The following is a 15846-nucleotide window of genomic DNA, read 5'->3' on the forward strand; positions in this document are numbered from 1 at the left end:
TGGGCAGCCTGCCTGGGGAAGTGTGGGGGGGGGTGCGGTGAGGCCAGGGGGCCCCTCCTAGCCGAACTGGCATTTCCTATGGGGTTAGGGTATGTGGGGACAGCTAAGAGGCCTGCTTTAGTCTCCTCCAACCCAGATACAAGGGGTCTCCTGAGAAGAAACCTCCTGGATCAGCCCAGCCAGAAGCCAGGGACCCACCAGCTGCCCTCTCCTTCTCTGTCCCCACCAGCAGCTTTGCTCTCCAGCAAGCTCGTGGCTATTGCCCGGGCTTCCTGCCTCAGGCAGGAGCTGGTGTCTGAAGGGTCAGTGCAGCCCTGACTGGGTATATGGAGTGCCCCCTGCCTCTGGCCCTCTCCACTACCCACAGCAGGCAGGCAGGCAAGAGAATCTTAAGGATCTAGGGAAGACAGGGCAGCTTCCCACCCTGGGGAGGGGCAAGAGTCCTGGAGGGTTCTGAGGCCTGAAGTGTTTGGGGATATGATGCGCTTGTTCCTCCTCAGAGTCCCCAGATTTAAGGACCCCCCTGGGGAGCCCATCTTTGGGGGTTAGGGGAGCAACTGTTTCTTGTTGGCATTCAACCCCTCGGGGGTCTTATACCTGTTGCGGTAACCTGAGTTGACCTGCTGGCTCAGGTATCTCTCTCTGTCTCTCTCTGAGAGGAAGGAAAAGAGAAGGGGGGAGAGGCACCTTCAAATCTGAATGCGCACCTTGGAAAAGCTGGCCCTAGTCATTAGCTAGGGCTGGCTCACCACCCCCCGACATACCACACCCCCATCCCTCCCCCTTCCTCCCCTGCCCTTCTTCCAGGTCCCCCCCCAGCCCTGAACCCCTCTACCACCCGCCCGCCATCCCTCCCTTTCTTCTCTCTCTCTCTCTCTCTCTCCCTCTCTCCCTCTCTCCCTCTCTCCCTCTCTCCCTCTCGCCTGTCTTCATGTCGTGGATTGATGAACGCGAATCGCGTGTAAGCGCCGCCACCGCCGGGGAGTCTGAGGAATTCGCCTGGGCTGTTAAAGGAAAGAGCTAAGTGCGAGAGCGCGAGCTCTACCTACCGACAGTGAAGAGAGCCGCCGCCGCCGCCGCCGCCGCCGCCGCCCGCTCGCCCGCCGCCGCCCGCGCCCAGCCCGGGAGCTGCGCCGCCCCGCCGGCACCCAGGCGCCCCCCACCTGCCCAGCCCGGCCCGCCGCCCCGGGGAGCCGGCCGGCCTGGGGATCGCTCCCGGGGGGGAGGGCAGTTTCGGGGTCCCGGGCGGGGGAGTCGGGAGCCAGAAGGGAGAGGGCGGCGGGTTTTCATGTGCCCAGCATGAGCTCCTACTTCGTCAACCCCCTGTTCTCCAAGTACAAAGGCGGCGAGTCCCTGGAGCCGGCCTATTACGACTGCCGCTTCCCGCAGAGCGTGGGCCGGAGCCATGCGCTGGTGTACGGGCCCGGCGGCTCGGCGCCCGGCTTCCAGCACGCCTCGCACCACGTCCAAGACTTCTTCCACCACGGCACCTCGGGCATCTCCAACTCGGGCTACCAGCAGAACCCGTGCTCGCTGAGCTGCCACGGAGACGCCTCCAAATTCTATGGCTACGAGGCGCTCCCCAGACAGTCCCTTTATGGGGCTCAGCAAGAGGCGAGCGTGGTGCAATATCCCGACTGTAAATCCTCCGCCAACACTAACAGTAGCGAAGGACAAGGCCACTTAAATCAAAACTCGTCTCCCAGCCTCATGTTTCCATGGATGAGACCCCACGGTGAGAAGCCTTTTCTCTTTCCCCCTTGGTCTCCCGCGCTCCGGGGTCTTCCCCCCCCCCGCCCCTTGCCTCCTTTTTGTCTGCCCTCGCTTTACCTCCTGGCTTGGGGCTCTCTCGGGCCCCACCCCCCGGGCATGAGTGGGTTTCTGGAGGTTGGGAGGTTCAGCTGGGGGTGGGGCACGGAGTTCGCCTGGGAGATTTGGGGGATTGGGGTGAAGGTGGGGGAAAAGGTGGTGTCTGGGTGCAAAGGGTTAAAAAAAACGTTTTCTCCACTTCTGTCAGTCAGTCAGTCTGTCTGTCTCTCTCTCCCCTCCACCCCTCTGTCTCTCCCTCTCACCATCTCTAGTCAAAGTTGGGGAGGTGGCTGGGAAGGGGCCGGGGACCCTGAGGTTATCAGCCTTTGGAGCAAGCCAGTTTCTCCATAAGGCAGACAGCCTCAGTCCAGGACAGTGGCCAGGCTGTCTTGGGGTGAAGGGAGACCCCTGCTTCCCTCCCCTAGCTGGGTCAGAGGGTGGCGGGACCCCAAGGACAGATGCTCTGCCTGTCTGGGGCCCCCACCACCTCCTCTCAGAGCGCTAGCCTTAGGGCCACTACCCCAACTTTGCTTTACTTCCCTCAGTTGGAGAGAAGAGAGAGCCAGAGAGGAGAAAAAAGTGTCCTGGAAAGGATGGAGGCCATGCAGATTAGTGAGCTCTGAGGTCCGGGGGACCCTCGCCAAGTTGTCCCCAATCAAAGGCTTGCGGGGTCTCCCTGAGACCCTCAGGGCAGCTCAGGTCATGAGCCCCTCCAAGGGTGGCCCCTCAGAGCCCAGTTTCGAAGTAAAAGGGGACGCGAGAAGGCGACAAGTTCCAGCGGGGATGGCCCGTGATTTATTTGCTGGTCTCCAGTTAGCAATCAGGCCAAGCAGTGATACATTCCAGGAGATCAATTCTTTTTCTTCTGGAAAAGCATTAGGCAGAGAGATCCGAGGAAGGGCAGTGAACAGAGCCCCACTTCTTCACCCCCAGCCCTTATGCCTTCCTTTTGGAAACAGACTCTGTCCCCATCCCTGCTCACCCAATGCCCCTCTGCACTTGTGAACAAAGCTGCAAGGGCCAGTTTTCTGGGACTGCAGGCCTGGGGGGACTCTACAGTGCTCCCCTGGCCTCTGCCAGCCCCTACTTTCCAGACAGACACCAGCCCCTGCCCCCCCCCACCTCCCAAGTTGAAGCCAGACCAAAACAAACCCCCAAACTTTCCTGCCCTTGCCTGATTTCCACTCTTGCCTTTTCTGCAGGAGGGAGGGGAACTGGGGAGACCACAGGGGGGACTTCAGGGGAGGAAGAGTGACAGGGGAAAGCCAGGCCCCCACCCAAACATAACCAGACTGGGCTTCTGTTCTGTCCAGCTCCGGGGCGGCGCAGCGGAAGGCAAACTTACAGCCGGTATCAGACCTTGGAACTAGAAAAGGAGTTTCTCTTTAATCCTTATTTGACACGAAAGCGCCGGATTGAAGTCTCTCATGCCCTGGGACTGACTGAGAGACAAGTGAAGATCTGGTTCCAGAACCGAAGGATGAAGTGGAAAAAGGAGAACAACAAGGATAAACTGCCGGGAGCCCGAGACGAGGAGAAGGTGGAGGAAGAAGGAAATGAGGAAGAGGAGAAAGAAGAGGAGGAAAAGGAAGAAAACAAGGACTGAGCAAAAAAGAGAGACATCCCCCCCCCCTTTAGCAACTCCCTTGAAGTTTCGTTTTATGGTAGCGGATAAATTGAGAAGTTTACGACTGTCATTTGCTTTTATAGAGAATAGAATGACACTCAAAACCCCAACTACCTGTCAGATACTTGCAGCTCGGGTTTTATTACCTTTGGACTTCCCCCGATCTTTATTTGTTTGGAGACTGGAGGGGGGAGACTGAGACACAGCGAAAAGTTCCGAGTCTCTGTCTCAGTCGTTGCCCCAACACACACACTTGTCCGTCCCCCCACCCTTCTTAGTCCTGCCTGGATTTTAAGGTCTGAGACCTGGCGTCTTTGCCCCTTCTCCCGGCCCTGTCTTGCCACCCTGCTACCTCCCTGCTTCTCTGGTATTTATTTTAGAGGGGAACCCCCTCAAACTGCAGAAGAAGACTCGTGGCTTTGTTTTCAAGCTAGGATTAGTGTAGTAGATTGACTTTTTTTTCCCCAAAGGACAGAAGATTGAAGGAAGGAAGGAAAAGAAAGGGAAGATGTTCAAAGACATTTTTTAAATGATAGCGAGGAATATCCCCTCTCCCTCCCTGGGGCTCCCCGCTTAGAAAGACTCCCTTGACTTTCTCTAGGAACCTGATGGAAACCTGAAGCAGATGGGGGTCTCCCCCTCCCCCCTCCCTTTCCACGGGGTAGATAAGAGCCTGCAGTCACCCGCTAAGATCCTACCTAGCCATCCCATGGTCACTCGGGCCCATGCCTTCCTCCCCTTTCCTGTCTAATTTCTGTTGTTGGGCCCAGCTTCCTCTGAGCTGCGTTGGTGTGAGCGCTCAGAAATCACCATAATCATGAAAATAATAATAATACTGATAATAATAATAATACTAATGATAATAAATCTTTAACATACTACCTAAAGGGAACCTGCAATAATCTTGAAAAAAATAAAAAAGAGAGAAATTTTTAAAAATCCTAATATGGGAGAAAAAAAGAGAAAAAATTTAAAATAAAAAAAGAAAGAAACCTCCAACGTATTTTATCACTACCTATAGGAAGAAATCCCGCTTTGAGAGTATTTGTAATGCGGATTTGTTGTCGTTTGTTGCTGCTTATTTCAATAAGAAAAACCCAACAACTGAGACTGCCTAGCCCGACGGTCCTGTGCGCTTTTATTGTGCTTCTAACCCCAGTAGAGTAGAACTAAATTGCACTGAATGTATAGTTAACTCTGTCTTGAATTCTCTGTTTATGCAATGTGCTTGAAAGAAAAAAAAACGTTTAAAATATATCTATAATAATAATTTTTCGTCATTTGTCTTTATGTCCAGCTATGAATGTAGATTTTGTGTCCCAGCAGCCCTGTTTCTGGTCCAAGTACTTTGTATTGTATACGTGAGTCATAATAAAAAAAAAAGAGGAGAAAAATAGTTGAAGCTGCAATGACTGACTTGTTTTTTCCCAGCACACACACACCCCCCCATTCTCTACCCCCCTCCCCTCCTTATCCTTCTTTTTCAACACTCTGGTAAAGGTTTCCTCCACTGATTTGACTTGGGGTTGGGAGCACTCACGTGGAAAAGGGCAGGAGAGTTGAGAGGGCAGGCTGGACTGGGAGGGCAGGTGAAAGGGGGGAGGTGAAGAAGAGGAGGAGGAGGAGGAGGAAGAGGAAGATGCTCTTGGGAGAACCTTGGCTCCAAACAAAGTGGGTTTCTGGATGCCAGGATCCCAATGGGAAGAAAGCATCTTCTCCGCACTTATCCCTCTTCTTCCTCCTCGTCCTGGGCTGGGCCCAGACCAAAAATCTGCCCCTGTGCCCCTCTGGCAACTAGGCCTTTTTCTTCCAGGGGCTGAGGATGAGGATGAGGCAATGGGGTGCTTTCTGATCTCCACATGCTCCTCATGGCCAACCCTTGGTACTCAGCACCCAGCACTAGACCATGAACAGGGTGGGAAGGATGTGAGGCTCAAGGCAGTCTGGAGGGCTTGGCTGGAAGAAGCCTGAGTGTGGGGGGGCTAGGAAGCTTAAGCCCAGGGGAGAGGAGAGGAGAAGGTGAGTGGACTGGCATGCCAAGCAGCATGGGCCCACAGTCTGAACTGCGAATGCGGCCAGCACAGGGCCATCGCTGTCACCTAGCCTGCTTGCACTTACTCCAGCCTCTGTTCTGGCTGTTTCAAGCCCGCTCCTGGCTTCACCTTGGCAGTTGGGCAGCCTGCCCTGGCCTTACATTGTGGGTCAATTGGCCTGGGTTGGGGGGTGCTACTGAGTGTACAGTCCCCCACCCCAGCCACAGCAGGGTAAGGACAGTCTTCATGGGACTCCTCATTCCCCAAAATAAAGGGTCAAAGGCTAAGGGACTCAGGGGGCAAGGTGTCTCTCACTCCTCCCTGGAGGGTCCTAGACAGAGAAATCTGTTTATGCCAGTAAGATCCTGGTCAAATAATACCAAATTCCAGAGATACAAGTCGTCTGATTCAGTCATGAGAGGGGGAGAGGGGAGGGGAAGGGATCTTCTGGTCTTAAAAACCAGACCCCCAAAGACTGAAATATTTTTGAGGCCAGATCCCTCTCTCTGTCTCTGTCTCTCTCTCTCTCTGTTCCCTGGTCAATGATTTTCCCGGACTTAGGCCCAGGTCGACTCTAGTTTTGTGTAATTTCACCCGCATCTGGGTGCCTGGCTCCCACTCAAAGTGGTCCTGAACACAGGATTGGATCAGGCGTCATTAATGGGGGACTCCTGTGGCCCCAGCGAGGCTGCCGATTGGAAGCGCAGGCTGCCGGCAGCCGGGAACAGCTCTGAGCAGCTCTGGGGGAAATGTTTCGGAACCTGGGGTCCCTGCTGCCAGCCGCGGGGCATCCAGGTAACCCCGTCTGCTGCGGGAAACACCGGCAACCAGCCGGGGAGGCATTTCGCTCCGACGTCAGGCCTTCCCACAGGCATCCAGACTCCGAGGGCCGGCGAGGGCCGTTTCATTTTTAAATGTGGACTTCTGATTGCTATTAATACAAATCGCTGGCCCGGTAGCCTAGTGGGTTGACCCTACACTAAGTGGCTTCGAAGAACCTCGCCGAATTTTCCCCACACCCAATGCCCCATTCAACCCCGGCCGTGCAGTGCCGGTGGCCCCAAGCCCGGCGTCGGAGGGCTGGGTGCGTCTGGCACCCGGCATCGCTTGAGATGCGAAGCATCGGGTGGGCAAGACCAAGAGAGCTCCAGCCGCCCCCTCTTGCAGCACCCGACCCCCCACCCCTGGTGCCCACCGCCTCTGTTTTCTCGTTTGGAGAGAAAAAGAGGCAAAACCCGTTTTATGGGGGAACTTAATTGCGAGCGGCTTGTACTCTCTTTAGAAACGCGTCCTCCCAAATGCTCCCGCCGTCCCATTACCGGAATGGGGACCATTCGGCTGCAGCAGATAGGACTTTCTCCCATTCTTTACTTGTTTATTAGCCAATCAAAGTGGCTTCCGAAAGCTATTTGTGATTTGTGAAAAATAGTATCTTTCAAACTGCTGAGTTGAAGCATCTCGCTCATTTCGCCTTGCATTTATTATTCTAATCCCAACCGTAGAGAAGGGATAACGCAGCTATTAAGTTGGGGGGCAAATTCGTTTCTCTGGCATTTTTGAAAATTCTCGGCATTTTCTCTCCCTCCCCACTTCACTGCAGAGGCCAAGGGAGTAGCGGGCCTGCAGGGGATCTGGGGGGTGAGGGAGGCAGTGAGTGCCCTAAAGGGTTCCTTGGGAGAGATGGGAGAGTGGATTGGCCTCCCCAGCCTCAGCTTCCCTAAATGAGATGCCCCAGCGGCCGCGTGTTGGATAGAGAGAGTCACCCCGCCCCAGTTAAAGCGAACTCAGGACAGGTTATGCCACAGACTAGAAGTAAAATTTCCGGTGAACTGCCCGCAGTGCTGCCCCATTCTCCCCTCGGCCCATTGTGAAAAGCTGGGCCAGCGCTTCCTTGTCGTAATTTTAAACTACCTGTTATAAAATTTATGGGTGGGTTTGTAAAAGGAACGAGGTCTCTGCATCCGGCTGAGGGAACTGCTTCTCTTACTGTGGAGGAAGTTTGGGGAGGGGATGAGGGACCCCCTGTTGGTTGGGGTGGGGGCACCCAGCCACGGAAGTCCCCATGCCAGCTTAATTTGGGACCAAGGGAAGAACTTTGCGCCTTCAGATCTCCAGCCGGTGGGGAAAGTGGCTGGGTTGCGACTGGTTGGCAAATAGTCTCTATGGGGGAATTTATTCTGGGCTCCCCCATGCTGGATTCATTGCCAAAATCAGGGGTCTGGAGTCTCGGGTGCTCAGTGTTTAGCATGGAAGGTGGAATTTAGGGAAGAATTGGTTCTTTTTTCAGAGCCTCCAAGGTGTGTCCCAGCTGCCCAGATACTAGAATTTTTCCGAAAAAGGCAGGCGGCTGTGGGCCACCTGATAAGACAGAAAAGGCTTCACACGACCATGCACTCAAAGGAAAAAGAAGTGGGAGCCAAGATTGTGGGCCTTTATTTTTAATTCTAGAAAGATTAGGAGGAAGCTGCCGTCTGAACCTAGGAACTGAGGAGACCTGACACTAGGGATGGTCTTGGGGGAAAATGTCATTCGTTTTCTCTGAGAAAGGAACCTGGGGATGACGGGCGCTTTGGGGGTTCTAGAGGCTTCCCCCCCTTCCCATCCCTCCTGCTGCCTCCTCAAGACTGCCCAGGACCGGTCTCAACCCTCTCTGCTCTTCAGACCGTGGCCAGGTCAGGCTTGGTTATTAGGCCTCCAGCCGCCTGCCCCTCCCGTTCCCAGCTGGGGTGAAGTGGGGGGGGGGGCTTCCCGGACGCCCCATTGGGAAGGATGTTGTTCTCTTCCTAGAAAAAACAGGGGTAGGGAGGGAGCAGGGGTAGGGAGTGAATCCCTTCTCAGTCCCTTCACGCCGCCACCGGCACTGCCCCAATGCCACAAACCTTTGCAAAGCTTTGGTTCCGCCAGAGCCAGCCTTAATACCCCATTTATTAAGGAAAATATGTAAAATTCGGTATGGCAAAGGGAGGCAGCTGACTGAGCAGCCAGAATCCTTCCTTCTCTCCTGTCACGTCCTCCCGTTGCCCTTTCCGCGCTACCCAGGAGCAGCCCGGCCCGTGGGGAGTGGGCGGTGGGTGGGGGTGGGGTGGGGGTCTGGGGATGCTCCCTCTGCGAGAGAATTGGGTAAACATGGCGACCGTGGCGCCCATTTGCACACGCTACACAAATGCATCGCATTCCCGGTTGTTTGCAGAAAATTTACAGCTGAGTAATAAAAGTTTACGATCGACTCACAAGTTGGATTGGCCACAAGAAGTCATGTGGATTCCATCCATGAACGTGAACTTTTTATTGTGGTTTGTCCGTTCGGAGCGCTCCGCAGAACAGTCCTCCCTGTAAGAGCCTAACCATTGCCAGGGAAACCTGCGCTGGGCGCTCCCTTCATTACCAGTATTTTTTTTTAATTAATCTGATTAATAATTATTTTCTCCCCTCATTTAATTTCTTTCCTCCCAGATGGAGTTGCTGGAAGCTGGAAGCACCTGGGGAGCGGGGTGGGGGGAGAGGCAGGAGTAGAGGGCACCCCTCTCTCCCTTCCCGACCCTCTAGCCCCCCAAGGGGCAGGAGGAATGCGGGAGCAGGAGTTGAGATAGGGAGCTGCAGATGCCTCCGCCCCTCCCCTCTCCCAGGCTCTCCCTCCTGCCTCCTTCTCGCAACTCTGCTTAAAATTTATTTGGCTTTTTGATTATTGGGACTACTCTTTTTTATTTTTAAATTTATATAAAGTATATATATGCATGTGGAGCTGAAACAGTCTCGGCAGCGGCACAGAATGAGGGAAGACGAGAAAGAGAGAGTGGGAGAGAGAGAGGCAGAGAGAGAGAGAGGGAGAGGGAGAGTGACAGCAGCGCCCGGTAAGTGTTTCCTTATTGGTTCAAATATGTAACTAATGGTCCGTAACTGGGTGGCGGTTTCAAGATAAGGACAGCAGCGGCTTGTCTTGGTTAGAGAGGAGAGGGGGCTGGCGAGAGGGTGAGAGGGTGGGCGCGTGGGCAGTTATGGGGGGGGAGGGGAGGGAGGAGAAGAAATTGGGTTAAATTGGAATATGGTAGTGGGGGAAGTGTGTTGTCCTTATGTCACTGTGCGCTGAAATTGGGGGTCGGGGGGGCAGAGGACTGCACCGGTGGGGCTCAAGGCCTGGGTCTAGTGCGCGGACCATGTCCCTACGTTTTATAGATCTGCGGCCTCTTGGCTAATGGGACTGGGACAGAGGGGGCCCGGAGCTCAAACTCCAGGGCAGGTGAGAAAACCTGTAGGCTGTAACCATTGCTCCCTGAGCAGAGTCAGCCCCCCAACCCCCAAACAAACTTTCCAGCGCCCCCTCCCTGCTCCGCAGCCCCCTCCCTGTCTCCGGGAGACCGCGACCGCTAGAGCTCACACATGCGCAGTGCGAGCCCAGGACCGGGCAGCTGAGCAGGAAGAGAGCGCAGCTAGGCGGGCGGCTGGGCCTGTTAATTGGCAATTAGGGTGGAGGCTGGTGGCTGGTGCGCGTCGGCGGAGGGGAGAGCGTCTGCCCACCCCTGCTCCCACCCCCACTCGAGCGGATGGAAAGATGGGAGGTGCTCTGCGCTGCGGGTGGACGGGTGGGGGTGGGGCTGGGGGACTCGGTACTCGGTACTCAAAAGCCATCTTGTGCTTGGAGAAAGGGGGCTAATCTGCCTTCTCTCCCCGCGGCCCGGAGTCCCCCACCCCCAGCCGCCGCCACCCCACCCAGGATACCCACTGGGCTGCTTCACCCGCGTCGCCTGGCTGCTCTGGGCTGGGATCTGCCCTGTCTGGGGCGGAGGTGGGAATTGGGGAGGCCCCTGGATGGGTGGGGACAGGACCAGGCCTCGCTGGCGGGGCCTCCTGGGTGAGCGGAGACAGTGAGGACTCAAGGCACGGCTGGCTCATGGGGTAGGGACGTCAGAATTGGGCGGCCTGGAGGGTCCCGGGCGCTCGGGAGCTTCTTAATAATTGGTGCTAATGGCGTGTGGTATAGTCTTAACCCAACACACATGGTTGCATAACACAGTGGCTTAATTTCTTCCAAATGTACGTAGCCCTGAATGTGTTGCAGCTTGATATATGACCCCGCCCTGCTCCCTGGCCTGGGTCCGAGGCGGCACCTATATGTGTGAGCTTCTGTTTATAAAGGGCGGTGATGCGCACACAATCGCTTACACACCCAGGCAGACACACCCCAGAGCTGGGGGAGGGGGGTGCATATTCCTGGAGAGATCCAAGAGTCTGGGGGCCAGAGTCCCCTCCAGTCCGAGCCAAGAGCACCCCCCCCCATCTTCTTCCAACCATGCGACTGGGCTTCTCCGCCAAGCCCGAGTGGGGGAGGGGATCACTCCTCGATTTCCTGTTTAAACCCCGACCGGTCGCCTGGGGGGGGGATGGAGGGGGTGGATAACCTGTTTTTATCAAATTCTTAAAAATATAATTCGACTGCATTCAAATCAAACCCCTTGGGCCCGAGTTGACGGTGAATCTTCCCTCCCCTACCCCCACAATCCCCTTCCCTTCCTCTCCTGCCCCCCCAAAATTCCCCTTTCGCAGCCCACATAAAGGCCTCGGAGGTATTCTCCCGGGGAAAGAAATGGCATTTTCTCTACCCCTTCCACCCCCCCACCCCCAGTAGGACTTGTGTGTGTCGGCCGAGGCGTCTGCCGAGGGGCTAATTTCGCGTTCCTTGTTTACGATCGAGAAAAGCGCTTGGCTCTTCCCAAATGGGCCCAGCCCGCCGCCTGCTCGGGCGGCCGCGCGCTCTCCCGCCGCTCCGGCGCGGCCCAGGGGCTGACGCCCCGGGGAGCCCGGCTGTGGCCGCCGAGGCCCCGAGTCCGTGCAACCTGCAAGGGGCAAGGGGAGTACAGTGGGCCAGTGGAGGGGCCCCGGAAGCCTGAAAATGGGAGCCTTTCTCCTGGCGTACTGTGGGAACCGCCGATCGGTGAGGCCTCTATTTCTCTCTTTCGCTGTATTTTGTCTGCCCCCACGCCTGCAGATGGCCTTACTGATTTGCGGGGGGGACGGGGGGGGGGTGGGGAGTACGGACAAGTCTCCTTTGTTCACCCCTGAGGACAACAGTTTCCGGAGAAGGCCTCTCAGGCCAGTAGGGCTTCACCTGGAATACTAGAGGGGGCCCCCTTCCTTTGGAGGGGTGGGCCTGGGCAAGGCTGGGGTATTCCCGTCGGCCTACAGGGATCTAACCGAACGTGGCTGGTGAGACTTAAGCGTGCTAGGGTTCGTGGTTGTCGGGTTAACAGCACCGTCCTGAAACGTCCTTATATAATATTTTTATCAGTTGATTTTCTGTCCCTTCCTGGCTAGGGTCCTGCAGGCCCTCACTCCCTTCACCCCTAGACTCCTCCTCAGGACACAGAGAGATGCAGAGACAGCATAGCAACAGTGACTGGCCCTGGTTTTCTGTGTTCTAGTCTGGCCAGGGAAAAAACCCAGCCCCAAATGCCAGCCCCTTCCTTCCCTCCTTACTTTCGATTTTCTTTCCCTTCTCTCTTTCCCTTGATGGTGCTCAAACTGAAACACAAGAGGGGCCACCCTTGGCAACCCTCAGCCTCCTTGCAGGCCAGATTCCCTGTAGACAAGGTCCTTAGAGAGGGAGAGCACTGCTGTGATTGTCTAATAATAGCCAGGGCAGTTGAGAATAGCATCAGGCTCAAGGACTCTGCACACCCAGAACTAAGGCTGGGCAGAAGCCCTGAATCCGTGGGTCAGGGTCTGGTGACACTCCCTGGAGCCCAGGGCCCCCAGCAGTCTCCTCTGAGCCCACTCTTTTGGGCACCTCAGGCCTGCCTCTTACGGGGCTTTGTCAGTCCTGCCACGGGCTGTATTTCATGCGCCAGCTCCTAGCTAAGGAGAAGTGGGCAAAGCAAACCCTTTCTCTCCCTGGTCTGACAGTTGTGATCCCCACGAAGAACGAGACCTTGTTTGGAGAAGGCGGCCTTGTTGGGTTGGCTGTTGTGTTCCGAAACCAGGCTTAGTAGCTTTATACATTTATTAGATAGAGGCTGAAATGTACAGGCGCAGACTTATGCATGAATATATACACACTCATATTTCTTCAATGGTTAATTGTATATAACCATACCTATATTCGCTCAAACACCGTTTTATGTGTGTGTGAAATTTTGTTAGCCCTCACTAGATGGGCATGGGCTCAAGGAGGCACTGGGTGCCCTCTGTGCGTGCTCTGCTGAAAATGTGTTCGTGCTGGAATCGGAGTATGCGGGTGTCAGTAACCAAGGGATGCCACAAAGGCTTTCTCAGACCTTATTGCCTTCGCTGTCCAAGTAGCCGGGTTGGGGAAAGACTGACTCCCTTCTGCTTTCTCTCCACACCTCCCTGCAATCTTCCCCAGCTCAGGACTGTTTTAGCAGGGGAACCCCGTTGTGTTGAAAGTGAGTTCGGTGGGAAACTTTCATGGGTGAGGTAGGCCTGTGAGCAGTTTTGAGCAGTCGCTGGGCCCTGGTGCTTGAAGCCTTGCTGAGGTGGCGGAGGGGATTGGAGTGGTTAAGAAGGTGGCCTCTGGGCGGTGGTCTGGGGCGGCTGCCAGCTAGGGTGCCTGGAGAGGCCTCTGGGGAAAGCCAGCCAGATGGGTAGGGGTGCGGTGAACATCGCTCCCCCGCCCCTGCTTGCCCTGGCCGCTCACGGGGCCCCAGCTTTGCCTGTGTCATCTGTAGGGCAGATTAGGGGCTCTCTAAGTTCCCCAAATACCCAGATCTGGTTACCGGTGGGACTTTATTTTAATCCTCTCTGCTACCTAAGCCGGGGAGATGGCTGATGGGGCAGAAGAAGCTGGGTCTGACCGCCTGCAGGCTTAAAGCACTGAGTGTGGGCCAGGGCTGGGAATTAACCAGCCTTCTTTCTCTCTTCTGGGCCCAGGGAAAGACAGAGCTGGGGGGGGGGGCAGTATAAATGTCCATTAAAATGCCCAGGAAAGAAAGTAAGGACGGGAGAGGGGCTCGTGGGTGTTTTTCCTCCACTCCCTAGGTGATCAAGTTCCTCCCAAGAATCTCCTGTCCAGACTTGCCGTGGGTCCCAAGGCGTGCAGCTCTCTCCCACCTTCTCTCCACCGGCACCAAGGGCGGCCTTGAGCTTTTAGGCCTGGGCGGCCCCCGGGTGCCAGGGTGACATTACCCCCAAAGTGTGCTCCTCACCCGGACCCAGGCCTCTGCCACGGCGCCGCAGCCGCCCCTGTTTATTGTGTCTGTGAGTTGTTTACTTGTTTTGTCTGCTGCCACCCTGCGTCAGAAACCCGCCAAACCAGCAAACTCACCCAGGAGAACAAAGTACAGCGCTATCCTGAGCTCCCTCCCCTTTCCGGCACCCTGCTCCCGCCATTACCATCTCCCTCACTCTCCCTTTCCGAGGGGAGGAAGCAGAAATCGTCCTAAAATAAGGCAGCTGTTTATAGGGTGGGGGGAATTATGGGGACACCATAAACCTCCGGGTGTCCTGGTGGTGGAGAGACAGAGCAGCCTCCAGCTTTTCTTCCTTCCCCCTGGCAACTGCTTGGTTAAGGGGGCCACACTCATTGAGAAAGTGGAGTCCCCCTCACCCCACTCCTTTCTGCAGTTTTCCCTGAGACATAGGTTTTGGGGTTTTAAATCAGGGTAATGTTGGCGGATTCATAAAGCTAGATAAAGCATGTCGCTCTCCCCTCACCCTCCCTTCTCCTCAGCCCCCAAAATAGCAGTGAATTTAAGCAAATCCTACAAAATTAAATTGCCCCTTCACTAAAGATCCTATAAATCTCCAATCCCACCAGGTGTAGAGTCGGAGAGGCCGCTGTTCGCCTCTAATTTTGCTCCTGGCTATCAAATCTGAAAGAGTATCATTGAAGTAAGTAATATTCTAGTTTCTGAAATTAATTTCCCCCCTGCCCATCTCTCTCCCTCTTTTCGCCAGCGCAGATTAAATGGTTCTTTCAGGTCTGCAAACAATAAAGGATAAAATTATTTATAGGGAAATGAGGATGATGTTTCATTGTTGGCTTATTGTTCTAGAACATAATATTTTATTTTCAAGTGGGAAAACTTAGACCAGGGGAAGAAGGGGAAAGCGAGGGAGAAAGTGAGGGGAGGCAGGGAACCACACACAGAACCTAGTCGTACATAACTTTTATGACATTTACAATTTCCTCATGACAACTCGCTGTGACGTCATAAATGCCTTGTTCTTGAATTTTACAATTTTCATAAACCTCCAAAAGGGGTCCAAACAGTGCTCGGTGCAGAGGGGTATAAGAGAAGCCAGGAAGTTGGGGATCCTTTGTCCTTATTCTGGGGGCCAAAAATATTCTGAATATTCTGGATTTTCATTTTCCTTCCTGGGCCAAGCATGGCTACTTGCTTTCCCTCCCTGAAATGTCACTCAGGGTCTGAGCTCCCTCCCCATTCCCAGTGGGGATGAGATACAATGTCCGAAGTCTCTCTGTACGCCCCCACCTCAGCTGATATTCAGCTGCTTGGGATAGAGGTGGGAGGCTTGGGGGCCAGGCCCCCAAAGCCAAAAATGATTTCTTCCAGAGGGAGCCAAAAGGGGCTCAGGGCTGAGTCTAATGGGACAGAGATGCTGAGGACCTATTTTACTTTTTAACCTTCAGCCAGAGAAGTGAATTGAGAAGCCAAACAAATGCCGGTGTGGGAGTTTGTGTCTGCTAATGGTAGCAGCATTGAGTGGAGTGGTGATAAGGAAAGGTCAGGCAGAAATCTGGACAGAGAGAGGGAAAAGAGAAAATATGATGTGAGTTAGCAGTGTCCCTCCAGGTACCTTTCTTCTGTGTTTAATTGCAAATAAAGCAAAAGCAGCTTGGGCAGCCTCTCAACCTCTCAGCTCAAAAGCCCAGGCCTCTGAGGTGTTTGGGGCAGTTCTCAGGCACTTGACATGCCCCCATCTGGCCTTTTCCTCCTTCCCCCCTCCCTGCTGACCCCCAACTCCATTCAGCTAGCCAGCCTGGGCCCTGTCCCCAGAATATCAGCACCCCCAAATGGGATCCATTTCCGGGTTGGGTGTGTCAAATTTCACTTCTCTCCAAGTGTCTCCACGCCTGAACTTTGAAAGACGAAAGAGCATTCTTTTTTGCAATGCAATGTGTGTATGGGGAGGTATGAGCTCAGACAATTTCCCCACTGGATCTTTGAGAAGCTGGGGGCTCCTTGCGTCAGCTATGCTTTGGTATCCCCAAGCAGACCCCGTTCCCCGTGTTCAGGTTCTCTGGCAGACTAGGAAACTCTCTCTGCAATCCTTTTACTCCGGATTCTGTGGAGATCAAAGGAGCTCGTACACAAAACACTAGGCATTTGGAGTAGGATTTATTTTTTTTAATTTTTAAATAAAAAAAAAATCCAATCATAAGTCAGTCGGGCCAACTGAGCA

General features: G+C 54.7%; 2 protein-coding genes across 10 annotated transcripts in view; both read left to right on the forward strand.

Moving 5' to 3' along the window:
• The window catches only part of LOC309609477 (homeobox protein Hox-C4), a 64526-nt gene that overhangs the window by 17343 nt on the left and 31337 nt on the right, over positions 1-15846 (forward strand). For 2 of the 9 annotated variants that reach the window (XM_082351058.1, XM_082351060.1), the window contains exon 1: positions 9490-11398. The exons of 4 other annotated variants lie outside the window; for them this stretch is intronic. In XM_082351058.1, coding sequence (XP_082207184.1) covers positions 11357-11398 — 42 coding nt within the window. In that variant the 5' untranslated portion in view covers positions 9490-11356. Of the gene's footprint in view, positions 1-8789; positions 8802-9326; positions 11399-15846 lie in introns of those variants that run through there. 3 more of the 9 variants (XM_082351055.1, XM_082351056.1, XM_082351061.1) reach the window with 3 other exon arrangements.
• On the forward strand, positions 1300-14311 carry HOXC8 (homeobox C8; the record flags this gene model as incomplete). Its single annotated transcript, XM_082351110.1, has 4 exons — positions 1300-1735; positions 3123-9320; positions 13459-13677; positions 14237-14311. The coding sequence occupies 2 exons, from the start codon at positions 1300-1302 to the stop codon at positions 3413-3415; spliced, it is 729 nt and encodes a 242-aa protein (XP_082207236.1). The 3' UTR covers positions 3416-9320; positions 13459-13677; positions 14237-14311.

Source organism: Balaenoptera borealis (assembly GCF_965194805.1).
Source record: "Balaenoptera borealis genome assembly, chromosome: 13".
Lineage (NCBI taxonomy): Eukaryota > Metazoa > Chordata > Mammalia > Artiodactyla > Balaenopteridae > Balaenoptera > Balaenoptera borealis.